Raw genomic sequence first — 16425 nt, forward strand, 5'->3', positions numbered from 1 at the left:
CCATGATGCTATACCTTGCGACAACTGCAAACTCAGTGCCTGGTTCTTTTGTATTCTTTCAGCTCTACAGCTTTGCCACTGAAGAAAAAAAAAAGCTTCTTCCTTTATCTTGTTCGTTTTATCCCATTTATTTCTTTATTCTCTGTGTGTAGAGGTCAGCAGATAACTCACTAGAGTTGTATGGGTCCTGGGGCTTGTTCTCAGGTGGTTTGGTCTGGTAGCAAGTGCCTTTACCCATGGATCAATCTCTTATTAGCCAGCACTACATCCCAATCCCTTTCTAGCTGCATTCATAGACTCTCCTAAATGGTCTCCATGCTAATTTTCTGGACCACTAAGGGAATAGTCCAAGCTTTGGTAAGAGGTTCAAAACTTCAGGTCACATAAGAACCATTACAAAGGTACTACTGAAATGACAACTCCCAGGCACCGACTCATTAATTCACTCTGAAAGTGCACAGAGCTGAGCAGTTCTCAGGTGGCAAAGTAACCGATATTCCCACCACCTTGGTTTTTCATGCAGACCATGCTTCTAAAGTGGTGCTTTGGTACCTGAGACCAGGGCCCCGAACTCCACTCTGGAGGGCAGGCGTGGCTGTTGCACACTTGAACCTGAGTGGGCGTGCTCACTGGGCAGAGAGAATGCAGCACGGCTTCCTCCTTCTGGAAGGGCTTCTTCTGCACGCACTGTATCTTCCGGCTCTGCTGGCCCCCAGCACAGGACTTGCTGCATACACTCCATTCACCTGGCAACCAACTGTCAGAGAGACCCAAAATTACTTCCTGTGAAGTCAAGGCTCTGTAGTACCACTTCTCAAGACAAACTGCTCAGGAAAAGCCCCTGGTTTGTTTAATAACCCACCAGGGCAAGCCCCACTAGCTGTTCTTTTATGGAGGCTGAGTTACACATCAACTGGTGGGGGCAGCTGGAAGGAGACATATTTCATCTCCACAAGGTTATGGCAAAAACACATTCTAGTCTCCTACATGGAAAGAAACGTGTTTTCCTTCCTGAGTAATCTAGCCAAGCAAATTTACTGAGCTTTTAACTATGAGTCAGGGACCCAGGACTGGGGTTGGAAAGATGAATGAAACCGTGTTCGTCCATAAGGCAGCCTATGACACAGTGAAGCCATGGATATGTGCACTTCCTGGTAAGTACTGTGATGTACGCACAGGCTAGGGGAAGAGGGAGCAGCACCGGAGGGCAGGTGTCTATGTAGGAGAGGGACAAACGCTCAGAGGAGACCTGCAGAAGCTTCTGAGTGACAGCTCCCCATGCCCCTACTCTAGTTGGTCTTACCATTCACTGATGGGTCAGAGCTCTAACCTCATGCTGTCTATTTAAAGATCACCGGACACAGTTTTCCAGAACTATCTAAGTCACGATGCAGGAATGCCTATCCATGGAAACTCTGAGTCCCTTTCAAGAATTACTTCTGACTGACTAAAATTGTATGATGTAGAGGTACAGATATAACATTAAAATAAAGAACTGGAAGATACAGCTGCTGGGCATTTGACTCACAGCACTGAGGGCTACAACCAACCTTGGATACAAATATGCTAAGCACTAATTATTTTAGAAAATAAGACCAAATCAGTAGCTAACTGTGCTTTGGTTAAACATCAAGAATTTCATTGCCGGACTGGAGAGATGGCTCAGAGGTTAAGAGCATTGCCTGCTCTTCCAAAGGTCCTGAGTTCAATTCCCAGCAACCACATGGTGGCTCACGACCATCTGTAATACCCTCTTCTGGCCTGCAGGCATACACACAGACAGAATATTGTATACATAATAAAATAAATATTAAAAACAAGAATTTCATTGCCCTCCTTAATCTTACTCCTCCCCTCTGGCTTCTGCCATAAATTCTGAGTGCAAAATTAAAGCCCTTTGGTCTAGAGAATTAACACGAGAGTGCTAGAACCATATGTGCACTTAAAAATATCATAAAATGCAGAGCATCCTATTTTTTTTCAGTCAGAGACAATGTATCAAATAATTCCTCAGATTTATATAACTTTTGTACTTTACAAGATCTTAGGAAACATACTTTGAAATTACTAGTTTCATCATTTACCTCCCACCCCCTCAAATTGTGTTTTCCTATCAAATTCAAGTTTCTTTCCTTATGTGACAAAAGTGATGAGTTTGTACGTCTAGTAGAGAGAGCATCTCATGGGCATTTGGGGTGGTACTCTGGCCTTCCATGTCTGATTCCCAGGCTGCCATTCCTCCTGGCATTACTCTCATCTGCTTCTCTTCCAGGTCTTCCATCTTGTCCGTTATTGATACTTAACATTTTTATAGTGCACGGCTTTGCATCCCAGTCCTTTTGTGCATACCCGTCATCTCCATTCCCCCTGAAGGGAATGATAGGACCAGGCACTGCCACCTCCACATTACAAGTCTCTGCTCTGAGCCTGACACCCAGTGAGTCCTCCTGACGAGGCTGATGCATGTGGAAGTAGCAGAGTTAGATCTGGTAACCCCTTTGTCCTTATGGTTCTCAGAGTCGAGATCCTGCTTTCTAGTCTGTCCTGGGGGAAGAGCTATCTGAACTGAATTCCCGGACACTGAGGAAGGGTCGAGAGCAAAGGGGGAAAGCAGAAGAGCCCACCCAGGACACCAGCTCCACTCTGCAGCCCCTGCAAGGGGCTGTTCTTAACCGAACATCAATCAGTCCTGCCCATTGTCTTCAGGGGAGTCTAGCTGTTGTGGGTGACCTCAGCATGCTAAATGGTCCAACCAGGGATAGGAGGGAGTCCTGGGATCAGAAACTGTCACCTTGCCCATCAAGTGTGATTCTCTGTGTACACATTAGTAAACATATTATGCCTACTACCTAAAGAACAGATGAGCCCACGAGATTCAAGAACTCTTTCTGTTAATTGCATCCTAGGGCCACTGAGGTAATTCTTATAACTGTTTATTTTTTGGAAAAAATAGGAAAATCCACAGAAATCCCCCCCCCCCGATGTCCTATTTCTTTCTTTCTCTTTGTAGTCATGATTCAGTTAGCTTCAGAATCTCAGAGGGAAACTAGACATACAGAATTGGTGGGTATCTAAAACCCCAGACAATTATGAGAAAATAAAAATTAGTTTATACACATAAATATTTTTAGTTCATTTATACACACACATGCACACATATACACATCCTCGACTGTGTTACCACAAAGTCAGTACCACTTATTAAAATGATCTGACCATCACCACTGCTTTATATAAATACATCTGGCTTAAGATAAGTCACCTAAGGGAAGACTCCAGTTGGCCAGGGAGCTGGCTTCGACTCATTTTCCAACAGTGGCATGGCTAAAATGAGTCTGAGAACAAACCCACTGAGTGCCCCAGAGGGACAGTCACCAGTGGGAGTGTCACCACTTGGCTTTCACCTCTCTGGTTTCTGTATTACTACTGTGCAATTTGCATCTGAGGTTTCACGGTCTGCATTAGTATCATCCTTACATTCCTGGATGACCTATGTACAAGTTAAGCATACAGCCACATTGAAATTTAACTAATATAGGATTGTGTATCATTTAAATATCTGCTTGATTCCATTCTGGAAAGAGGGTGGTTTTTTTCCAAAAGTTAAATGGGGGTGGGGTGGGGTGGGGTGAGGTGGGATGGGGTTGTGGCTCTTGCTCAGTGACAGAGCACTCGCTTGGCAAACATGGGGTGTTAGATTCAAGTCTTACAACTGTTAGGGAGGAGAAAGACTGTTATATCTCAGGCTTGCACAGCAAGATGTGAGTGTCTAAGGCAAACTCATATTTTTAGGTCCTATGATTCAATTTCAACTGTTTTTTTTCCTAGTTTTATAGTAAACATTGTATTTGTTTTTAAACCCTTCCCATTAGAAGTATGAATGGGGCCTTTTCATTGTTGCCTAACTGTGACAAAGATGTAGAAACACATACAAACAAGGAGACATTTGCGGACTTACTAGGCTGGGCAGGAGAAAGCATTGCATATCTTGGGTTCTGTTGCCGGCTTGGTTCTGACACTGCAGAATGAGGAATTGACTTGAGTGTTTTGATCTCGTAAGCAAATGGCCTTGATGCTTATGTAACCTAGTAAGATGCCAGAGGTTTCACAGTGAGAAACACAGATAACCCATTTGATTTGGTTTCCAAAACTTAGTTTGGGATCGATCAGTGTTCTAGTATCCTATTTAGGACACCAAATCCAAATATTTTTTGTGAAAATGATTGGTTTTTTTTAAGTTTTTTTTAATATTTACTTATTATTTATTATGTATACAATAGTCTATCTGTGTGTATGCGGAAGGCCAGAAGAGGGCACCAGACCGTATTACAGATGGTTGTGAGCCACCATGTGGTTGCTGGGAATTGAACTCAGGACCTTTGGAAGAGCAGGCAATGCTCTTAACCACTGAGCCATCTCTCCAGCCCCCGAAAATGATTCTTTTGGGCACAGTTTCAACCCACTTGAATTCAAATCATTTATCTAGAAGATAAGAGACTTTATACTTTAGTAATTTTAATATGTTTTTCAAGTGGATTCTAGAACCATCAAGTGATAAATACTATTTGAAACAGAGTCGCTATAAAATGAAACATCCCAGGAAGCGTTATCATGAATCGCACAGGTCTAATGGAAAGCACTTGTATCTGTAAGCCACTAGTGAGGGGCTGCAGAGATGGCCAGCAGTCTAGAGCACTTGTTCCTCTTGCCTCTAATCTAGAGGGTCAGGGTTGGATTTCAGCATCCATAGAGCAGCTCCTAGACATCTGCAATGCCAGTTCCAGGGAGTTCTTATGCCCTTTTCTGCCTTCTGTAGGCACTGCACACACGAGGCACACAGGCAAACACATAGGCAAAACAATTGTACATAAAAATTATTAAGCCACTAGGGGATTCTATGTGAAAACCCGGAAGTTCTGCTTCACAGCAAAGCATCTTATGTTTCTATAACCGTGTGATGCATGCACAGAGAAAAGTTCAACTCTGAATATTCACTCACACCCATTGGCTAGGACCCTGGTTTACGTAAATATTTGTTTCAGTAGAGCTGTATGCTTGATTCCAAGAATCCAACATTTCCCATCAGAGGCACAAAATGTTTCCTAAATTCTCATGTTTAGGTCCTCAGACAGGGAATGCCACCTTGTTTTTCAGTTGTTCTTTGCTCTCCATTTATGTCGTTTTCTTTGAAATAGCATCTGAGACATGATTCAAATGTTCCTCTCACTTTAATGATTGGTAGTCAGCCACAGTCCTCAGCTCACAGAATTTTGTTTTCTGGAGACACGGATCTAAACTGCATTGGGGTTCCCCGAAGTTCACAGTGTCCTTCTATATACCGGATAAAACCTGTAAACAAAGATGAGCTGGGAAGCAGAGTTAGGAACCTACTTACCTCCCCCACAGGAGACTGAGCAGTCAGACTGCTCTGTGCGCCAGGTGTGGTGGAACCTCTTGGTGGGTGGCTGAGTTACATTCATGACCTTGGGAAGTGTGTACTTCCACGCGATCCCCGGATTCTTGCCTTGTGTCAGAATCTGGATAAGGTAGGATAAAATCGGAGAGATCAGTAAACCAACCCCAGGGACTGCAGAGATCCTGTTGAACATTTTAGAGATATTTGCAAGTCATTTTGGTCTTAAAGTCAGGTCATTTCTTGTTCCCAAGCGTGTCAAATGTTGACATAAAAAGGCTTCCTATGACACTTTAAAGCATTCACCATGCTAGGATCAAATGTGGATAGATGCTGGAAAACCCAATTTGATGTTTTCTGTAATCATGTAAAGCTCAAGATATCACCATCAATAAAGCAAATGAGCCATTAAAATAAATACAAGTGGGCCAGCAAGGTGACTCAATGGGTACAGGCATTTGTACCCATTGATCTAAATGCAATGGGTACAGGCACTTGTACCCAGGATCTAAATGCAATCCCCAGCAGACGCATGATGGTAGAAGGAAAGAACAGAATCCACAAAGTTATTCTTGGACCTCCACCACCTATGCCCACGTGAGAGCGTGCACACACACACACACACACACACACACACACACACACACACACGAAAGGTCATATCATTGGGTCTCAACCTTAAACAAGACACAGGATAAGCCACCCACACTAGTGCTCCATAGATAATACACTCAATGTTATGTCTGTCTATATGGATCGTATATGGACTTATAAACCTTCATGATTGAAGCTCAGAACAAAATAAGCACACCCTCTAAATCACAGCAGACCCCAGTCAGCATCCCCTGTCACTTCCTGCATAGTCCAAATGGGATTCCAATAGAATTCTCAAAGGTACTTTACAAATAGAATTTGTTTACATATTAGGTCTAAGATTGAGTAGACGTGGGACTGGAGAGATGGCTCAACAGTTAAAAACAAATGCCACCTTTGACGAAGACTTTGATTCAGTCCCCAGCATCCTTGCTGGATAGCTCACAACTGCCTGTAACTACAGCTTCAGGGTAATCAACACCTTCTTCTAGCCTCTGCAGGTACCTGTACTCACACATGTGTGCACATGTGCACACACACACACACACTTAAAACTAAAATAAATTCTAATTGAGTCAATATATATAGTATAAGGGATTCAGCCTAAAAAAGGCTAGGACTCAGGACAAATCTGAGCCCACAGAGTGTGATTCCTGATGAGCAGTGGGGCCATGAGCCTCCTTTAGTTCTCATGTGCTCTGTCAACCTTTGCCTGTACATTGTCTCAGAACATTCCTTCAGTTCACTCTACAAGGCTCTTATTTGTTCATGAAAAAGAGTGTGTACAAGATCACTTAAAATGAGTAGGTAACGAATTTAAATAAATCTACAAAACAGTGTGCTTTTCTAATGCTAGCCATAGCCTTCTTTTTGATGTGGGCAAACACTCTGGGTGTCCTCTCTTTCAAACCCCCCCACACACACTTTTTTCTCTCTCAAGCTCAATTCATGAATATAAATAACTGGTTTTCTCCTACCCCATGAGTCTTGTGGAAAATTCTTCACCACCAGAACTGGGCATGCATGCTCCATAAGCAAAGCCTACAGCCAGTTAAAAATAGGAACCCCTCCTCTCTGTCTGTTGGCATCCGACCCCAATTAAAGCTGGCTGGGTGGCACTGTACCACACGGCTCTTTCGGATGCTACCACATGGGCTTCATGTTGCTATTAACTTAAATGCCTCCAGAAGTATTGTGTCTGTCGCCGAAGGGATCATGACCTGAACGTCACTTAGTGGTATAACCAAGCAAATCCCAAGTCTTCGAGGCAGTCATGTTAACAGATGGGTCTATGTGACCTCCAACTTTGCTGGGAATGAAACTAAAACACAACACAATAGGGAGAAGCCTTAGCGTGAGCAAACACTGGATTCTCACCAGTTGCCAATAAAAATGTTCTGCTCTCTTTGCCTAGCCTTTCTACTGCTTCTGCTAATTTGATGGCACTGATTAAGTAAATACAGGCAACAACTCACAGTCAAACTGGAAATGGAAGAGCAGATCTATATTCAGAAACTGTGATGGTTTCATTTCGTCTGCTCGCCACAACCCAGAGTCAGCCAGGAGGAGAGTCTCAGTGAGGGACTGTCTAGAAGAGGTTGGCCAGTGTGTATCTCTTTCTCTCTCTTTCTCCTCCCCCATTCTGAATATGTTTGGGAGGGTTGTTTTGAGAGCCTCAATTGATATGGAAGACCCAGCTTAAAAGTGGGGAGCACCATTCCCTGGCTTTGGGTCCTTGACTTTCTAGAAAGCGCTGGCTGAACACTAAACATGATACATTCATTCTCGACTCCTGACTGTGGTCCTGACTGGTTCCTTAAGGTTCCTGTCTTGATTTTCCATCAAGGGTGGACTGTAATCTTGAACTACAACCTAAAACAAACTCCTTCCCCCTAAGTTGTTTGTTCTTAGGGTACTTATCACAGCAACATGAACGAAACTAGGACACAGGTGTTTCATCTCACTTGCTCCTTCTCTGAAAACAGTATGACAAATCTTTACGCTCTGGTTGCCACTGTCTCTGTGTGACAGAAATGATGAAGCAGTTTTGGAGGGGCACACTCTGACCTGAGATTGTAATCCTCCTGCCTCTGCCATTTGAATGCCGGAATTCCAGACGGGTACCACTATGCCCAGACAAATTAATGAAGCATCTTAGTAAGGACCTGAGCCATGTGTCAAAGTGAACAAAGGGGAACTGGAACTTCCTTGAGGCTTTCTAATCCTCGTGAAGAGACAAATAAGACATTCCCACCTCCCTCTCCTCAACACTGAATAGGAAATATGAAAAGATACTTAGAAAAGTCAAATATTTGAGCTAAAAGCAAGAGCACTGAATAGAATATTTAAAAGCTATAGGAAATGAATATACCCCATACTACCCAGACAAGCGGAAAAGAAAAAAAAAAGATGAAAAAGGTGTGATGTATTATAATGCATTGAAAATTTTCACAGGAAACATGCACCTCTAAATCAGCAAGTCGCAGCTCCCCAGAGTGATTCTCTGTGCATGTTCTATTAGTTTTACAGACACTAACACAGAAGACACATTCTTCATACTTATTTGCAGAACATGTGAATGTGTTTTACACAGGCATTAAGTGAATTGAAAGCACCCCAACTTTAAAGACTCAAGGCTCAGCCTTGCTGTTTGCGTGACTATAAATCCACATGCAGTTATATGAGCAGTCATGTATGTTAGAAGCAAACACATAAACCAGGAGAGGGCTGGCGGAAGACTTTAACATAAGCCTTTAAAAGCCTTTTGAAAGGAGGACCGACCTCTATAGGCAGCAGGGCACAGCACATAAAAGACAAGCACACAGTGGCTGCAAGGCTGTGTGTTTTTTGCTTCTCAACAGGAAGGCACTCTCTGCCCTGTTCTGTATCCTGTGCGGAGGAGGAGAGGGCTGAGGAGGAAACACGGGAGGAATGGCCTCTAAGCTTCAAACAGTCCTCTGGAAATGACTGTCCATTTTGCCTAGGGTCGTCTCTGAGGGTTTTCCCTACCTTCAAAAACCTGCTTTTGGGGAAGAAATCAATTCCACATTACAGAATCTGTGGTCACAGTGCAAAAGGAAAAACCGAGGTCCCTTGATTTAAATAATTAAGGATTTGGCACTTCTTTGGGTCAAATACAGAGCACCTTGGTTCACAGGCTTTCTGCTACCTTTCAGGTCCCATGGACGTGAAGCCAGCTTGGCCCAAACGTAATCAATTTAAAAACTTTAAATTTCATACTGATCCTTTGACTCACCACATCTATCTTCAAGGAGGGAGACCACAGGCCCCAGTTAGGTGATCTTGTCAAGGACACCCAAGTACCTCAATGTGACCACCATAATCCTCTTAACTACAGAGAGGTACTGTGAAGTCTGGGAACCTTGGAGAGAACTACATAGGCCCACATTCTTCGGAATGCTGGGGCAGAGCCTCAGACAATAGCTTCAGACAACAGATAACCTGAAAATGATGTCTGTCATTCACAGCTATTTAAAAACCTGCTCCATGACTCTGTGCTAGCAGTAGGCTGACTTTCTCAGCATGGGGTGGGGGAGGGTGACAAGGGCACCCTCCTGATCCGACAGGCACCACATCCTGGGGCTGCATCACAGTGATGCCACTCCTGAACTGCCCAGCACGGCGCGGCAGGCTGAACAGCCAAGATGTTAAATGTGCAAATTTGGAAAGACGGCCAGTGATTCAGTCTACTTAACTGGACTTAGTCCAGGGAACTTTCCAGCCAACAGGGATTGGGTCTCTAATTTACAGCTGGCAAGCGACCCCCTTAAATACTTCCAGGTCCTTAATAGAACTGTTTAATGTCTACCTTTAACACACAAACCACCTGCCTTCAGACACAGCACTCAGCAGCTTTGACCACAGGGTGCGCGGTTATAAAATTCACAGCTTCTTAAGCTGGAAAGCCACTGACAAGGCTGGAACCTACCAACTGCCCTCTAAAGTGGGGGGGGGGGAGTACCTCCTGCCAGGGACACCCAATGTAATCTTGGGTAGATAACTGGCTTTTTTTTTTTTTTTAACTTGTGCTTTTTGACTTCTGTTAAAAATCTACAAATTTCTTCTATAAGTTTGGTTACCGGTTTTGTTATTGAATGCTCATGTTTAAAATGTATAAGTTTTCCCAACCTTCTCATGAAAATCCAAGTCGCAGAAGGGTTTAAAGACAGGCTTCTGCCCTATGCGAGGAAAGATGGTTCTTGTCTTCTACCGTATTTGACTGTGTGCATTCTTAAGTGTGGGTGTTTGCGAAAGTGACTGCGGAGGCCAGAGTCAAACCTTGGGCGCTGCTCCTCAGGTGCTATCCATCTTGTTCTTCTAGATAGGGGCCTATCACTGCTCTGGAGCTTACCCAGTCAATTAGGATAAATTGGCTGGCCAGTGAGCCTCATCTCTACTTCCCTAGTGCTGTGAGTTCTGTGGGCTGATCCTGGGTCATCACACTTGTGCAGCAAGCATTGTACTGAAGGAACTCTCTCCACAACCCCATAGTGAACTTGGTTGCTTTAAACTTAGTGGGAGCAACGCCTTAATACTTCTTGCGGGCCAGGCAAAGTTGACAAATGTGTTCTTTCCTTTAAAGTTGATATTAAAAAAATATACAAAGATGTATCAGCCATCAGATTGCAGATGAATATTCTAATATCAGGTACCGTAGCTGGCAAAGGATGGAATATATGGTACTGTCTAGTTGTAACATGCAACATCATCTCTCAGGATGTTCTTTCTCGTGCTCTGATGAAATGTCTAGGATTCCAATAAAAAGTTTTAGCTTGAACAAGTGGCACAGGCCTATAATCCCAGATATTCTGGTGACTGAGACAGATGGGCTGCAAGTTCAAAAACAGCCAGGGCAACTTATTGAGACCCTGTCCTCAAATTTAAAAACTTATAAAAGTTAAAAATGTTACAAAAAGGGATGGAGATACAGTTCAGTGGTAGAACACACTTGTCTAGCATGCATGACAGCATGGGTTTAATCCTCAGTAAAACACACACATGCACACACACACATACACACACACACTACTAAGATTCAATAGCATGTTAAAATAGCTATTCTCTGCACCTTATACAGTGATGGGCCTTTTGATTCTTGCACTAATGAACTCACGACAGTTGTGTTTATCTGAACAAGACCCATCAGGATCAAACCAGTTAAAAAAATTCCAGCATAAAGGAGCCCCCACGTAGTTAGGGAACTATTAGTAGTTGATGACTGCTGGAGGAAGGAGTCACACTTTGTCAGCAGGTGGTCACGCGTAGGTAGGTTGCCTATAACCTTACAACCATTTGGATGTGGGTAGCACTAATTGGATTTGGTGGGTTGTATAAAAATAAGGAGACACAGGAGACTTGAGGGGAGCTAAAGGGGGGAGTAGAGGCTTGAAAACTACAGTACATACACGTATGAAATTTTCATAGAAAAATCCCCCCCCAAAAAACTCACAACCCACACTACGGTGCTGAGCTGAAGCTGACAGCTGTGTGTTTTGAACATGCTACTCAGTCTGTCTGCTTCATTTCCCTTTGTGTCTGTTTAAATGTCTCCAACACTGTCTGAGCAAGCAAAACAGCAATAGCCTTACAAATCCCTCCTTTCTTGAGAAGTCACAAACAGCATCATACGTTGTAGGTCTTGGAGAAGGATAGAGCTCCATTCTGGAACCCCACAGCATGTTAAAATCCACCTAGGTTTTTTTTTTTTTTTTGCCTTCTTGTGTGTGGAGAAGTGGGATGAGACAAGCCACAGTAATGCAACTGGGGCAGTCATCTGTAGAGCAGCTTCAAAGGTGTGAGCTGACAGCGAATCTCTGTGAGGGCTCTGACTCCACCCGTTGACATTCATCTGAGTCTAACCAAGAGAAATGATTCTTGCTGATCCATCACAGAAACATGGGCCATGGATTATTAACCTAGGGTTCCAGCTTCAAACAGAATATGGCAGCTCAGAAAAACGACGTGTTGTATGTATGCTGGCAGTCCTTGGGAATGGCTGTCGCTCAGCTGAGCTCTACATGGGCTACTCTGAACCCATTCTCCATCTCTCCCTGGTCACTTGTGTTCTGTCTTGTTACTTAATGCTACTCTGCTTTCACCTACAATGACTCATTTTATGGAACACTTTTATCTGATACATTACAGCTATTTTATGTAGGAGGTTTACCCAGAATCATCCCAAAGGCAGGAGCTAGATAGAAAGAACATAGCTCATTGATGGTGCTCATCCATAGTCCTCTCACTGCACACAAGGTGCCTGTCCACCTTGTCCCTTGCACTATAGCATCTCCCTTTGCCAGAGAGTTCAGGGGAAGTTATTGATTAGAGTAATTCATTCTCATTCATATTCTCTCTCCCTTTACCCTTATCTGTCTGTCAGACTCTCTACTGTGTAGCACTTGCTGGTCTGAAACTCACTAGGCAGACCTGGCTGGGCTCCAACTCACAAAGATCAGCTTTCCTTCTGCCTCTGGAACACTGTGACTGAACTTCTGCCTCCCGAATGCTGTGACTGAAAGTGTGCACCACCACGATCAGCTCATGGTAACTTTGTTTACACATCTTTTCCAGCCTTGAAACTAGCCTGAGGTCAACTTGTTTCTCCCTTGCTGTGGCTAACTCCTGAAGCTGCTGTATGTTTAGCTTCGGATTCCTTTGGCATTCTATCCGATACTAACGGGCTTGCAAAGAGTTAAAGGTGCCTTTCTGTGGTCTAACACTGCTGAGGGGAAGGGGAAACCCTTTCACCTAGAGGAAAGCCTTTTATATTTTCAGCTTTGCTAAAGGAGGAATGCTGCAAGAATCCAAGTGATCAGGTTTCAGTTAAAGACGCAGCCTGACCACCATGCCATCCTGGACCACTCCATCTGGCAGACAGGGATGACATCACTCCACCAGGAAACACTCCCGAGGAATCCCCCTCCCCGTGCAGGACAGCCTGCTAGAGGATGGCTCTTTCTCTGCTGTGTGCCCGGACTTGTGTGTGAGAGAGACACAGAGGTAGATAGCCTGAGGGATGAAGGAGAAAGAATGAGAGGCATGAAGCAGCAAGAACCGCATCCTCAGCCAGACACACCATAGGCTGGGGATGCAGCTCAGCAGTAAGGAGGTGGCTAAGGCACAAAGCTCTGGGCTGGATCCCCAGCACCACAATCAGTTGATCAGCAAAGGAAAGAATTTGTGTTTTAACCCTTACTGCAAAGGCTTCCAAACACTGTCTATTAAGCAAGTCTTTCCTGCAGGACTTAAACAAAGACCCAAGTTATTGACCTTCAATAATCTATATCCAAATCCCCAAGTGGGGAAAAATAAGTTTGCATCCATACGCCCAAACCTCAGCAGAGGCAGTTAATGCAAAGACTCACAACTGGTCACAGGGTTGAGAGTGATGGTTGAGTGCCCAGCCCTAAATGGGGCATCTTTGTCAACTCCTCCAAGGCTCAGGGGACACTAGAGCAAAGGGCAAAAAGGATGTCAGGGCTGGAGCACGGGGAACAGAGCCGTGAAACACTCTCCTCTGGACCTGACATGACTCCTGCTCATGATCTCACAGCAGCCATGATTACTCACAGAAGACCCACACAAGATTGGGCCCATCAGCATTCCAGCATGGAGAAGGAAAGGGAACACCTCCCTGAGGAGTCCTGGGCTTTTGTTAGTAGCTTGAGGAGGTGATGGAAACCATTGTTGTAGCAAATAACCCCATACCTGTGCTCATGAAAATACCTGTAGTTAAACTCAGTGGGACACACACACACACACACAGATGAGGGGGACTTATCAGGAAGTAGGGGTTCAGCGAGTGTGGGAGGGGATAAGAGAGGACAATGAGGTGGGGGATATGATCCAAAGACACCATTAACATATATACATATGGTCAGAGTTCGAGATGAAACCAACATACATACATCTGTCTACTTCAGATAAAACCATATTTACAAAGAAGCTATGTACAAATTTTGGCCCTGATCACCAATTATTTTTTATTTCTACCCCTTTAATATACAATTCTTATATCCCCAGCCACACACACTAAAGTATTTGGGGATGCAGAATTGTCACAGGCAAACCCAATCACATAACACCATCAACCACACACAATACCCTCAACACTATTGAAACCCAAGCTCTCTTTAAGCCTTCCAGATAACCGACAAGTTCATAAGTTTAATGAGAGATTTTTCAGTCTTCCTGCCAGACTTACGCTGTAGAGAATGAGTTGAAATGGATGGAAACTGTCTGGTTTCATAAAAATGTATCTGCTGTGATCTCAGAAAGCAGACCACTGCCAAGTCTGTATCAATTTCTTTGGGGGTTAAGACACGTGTGTGTGCACGTGGGACTGGCCTTTGCTCTGAGCAACGCAAAAACTTAAGTTGTTTGTATGTGTCTGAATCTGTACATGGAAGCAGGAACGTGATGGATGGATTTAAATCATCCCTAACATGACTGAAGGCTTGAGACAGTCCTGCAGAGCTAGCATCAGCTCAGCCATGTCCCTTGGCCACTGAGGAAACTATGAAGGAGTGGCACTCACCTGTCTTAAATGGTGAATCCAGACAGTGTCAAGGATGCGGAGAGAGGGCAAGGGTTTAACAGACTGCATTTCAGAATGAACTAGCTTGAGACTTTGTGATACAAAGTCTGTTTTCCATTTAGTTTAAACTCTGAGTTGCCTATGAAGACATCCTATAAAATTCTGACATATAAAAATAACCAGAAGCAGGAGGTACTTTTATTTGGTGTCAGGCCATGTGCTTAATTCTCAGGTTTAACTGACAGCAGCCAATTATTCCCAGGACTGTATTACTCTTCGTTCTACTAGAAAACACACAGAGATAAGCGCAAAGATCTGCTGAACCCACCATGCTGGGGAAGCAAGATCACTTCCCTCCAGGCAGTGAGCCTTTTGGTACCTCACTGGTCAACGGCATCTTCTGTGTAAATCACTCAGCCTCACAGGGGATAACACAGGCGTGTGAATCCTCAGGGGCATTTCAGGAATCAAGTGTGTGACCGGGGCTGGAGCCATGGCTCAGTGTTTAGGAGTCTCTGCTGGCCATCTGGGCTCAGTGATGCTTGCCTTACAATTAATATCACATAGGAATCGCTAAGCCTGATTACCAAGTACCTCCACAGCTGTTTTCTGTCTTGCCCATGGAGTTTTCCAAAGGTATGAGATCCAGTCACCAAAGATCTAATCCACACACACACACACACACACACATTTACATATATGTGTGTGTATATATATATATATATATATATATATATATATATATATGTAATGTTTTTTTGCAGCTGATGGTTGCTGAGGGAGAATCAGTCACTTAGCTTAGGGTACACGCCCATCGGCAGGTTGCCTGTGTCCTAGTGGATGTCCCCTCCCATCCATGTACATAGGAGCAGCACTAATTGGACTGGGAATTAACGAGAGAAAAGCAAGACATAAAGCTGCGATGAACGTAGGATGGGGGCATTGGGCAAGTAGGCAGGATGTATGTAATGACGGGTAGATCCGATGAAACTGCATTATAGAAATGGATGAAATTTTCAAAAAGTAAATAAAAAGTATTATTTTTGAAAGACTTAAAATCCACAGTGGATGATGATGATGATGATGATGATGATGATGATGATGATGATAGGACACCGAGGTGGGAGGGAAGGGGCATATTTTTGCTGTGGGGTCCAGGAGGAGTGGGAGGGAACATTTGGGATGGAGGATAGGATCAAGATACAGCAGGCATATGTTAGCCACTGTCAAAGAATAAATAAAAATATTTTAGAAGACTTGAGATCATAAAGGTTGGGGAATATAATTTGCTTTTTAACCCCTGGTACATCTTAGGTGTCAACAGGTGTTTAATGTATTTTAAAATCAGATATTAAGAAACAAGTCATGAAGATAATAGTCACGGGAACCAATGCATCCCGAGGTGGTTGAAGATGGGACATTGCTAGAGTCTTGGCAGGTTATAATGTGGTACACACAAGTGACAAAGCAGGAATGACCCCATCCTCACAGTGTGGTACTCGGGTGTCTGGCCAACATGGCTTTCTACTGACACTTACGCTGTACCCAGAACTTAGAAACATGTAATGGTTTTAATCAGATAGAAGAGGAGTTTTGTTCATAGATATCTTTCTGTGGATGGAGCAGCATTTTTCTTTCTGGTATGTTCCCACATTCTGATTTCAGCATCCCACAGGATTGTAAAACATATTCAACATTTTTATATTGGAGTGAACATATTTTTGGCTCCCAGAGTATTCATTTTGGTTCAGCTCATCATTACTGTATGGAAAGGAGAGTGAACTTGATTTAACTCCCTTTAAAGAACACGGCCGTGGATCACTTAGACATTAAGATAAAGTCCAGTTTAGGGAAAATATAA

General features: G+C 43.7%; 1 protein-coding gene across 2 annotated transcripts in view; it reads right to left on the reverse strand.

Annotated features, from left to right (window-relative positions):
- Positions 1–16425, reverse strand: part of Adamts18 (ADAM metallopeptidase with thrombospondin type 1 motif 18) — a 136850-nt gene that overhangs the window by 11654 nt on the left and 108771 nt on the right. For both annotated transcript variants that reach the window (XM_050143861.1, XM_050143863.1), the window contains 3 exons: positions 5396–5537; positions 3959–4085; positions 553–757 (listed from right to left, as the gene is read on the reverse strand). In XM_050143861.1, coding sequence (XP_049999818.1) covers positions 553–757; positions 3959–4085; positions 5396–5537 — 474 coding nt within the window. The remainder of the gene's footprint in view (positions 1–552; positions 758–3958; positions 4086–5395; positions 5538–16425) is intronic.

The sequence above is a fragment of the Alexandromys fortis genome, unplaced genomic scaffold, assembly GCF_014885135.2.
Source record: "Alexandromys fortis isolate MF-2015 unplaced genomic scaffold, M_Fortis_MF-2015_v1.1 scaffold_1, whole genome shotgun sequence".
Taxonomy (NCBI): Eukaryota; Metazoa; Chordata; class Mammalia; order Rodentia; family Cricetidae; genus Alexandromys; species Alexandromys fortis.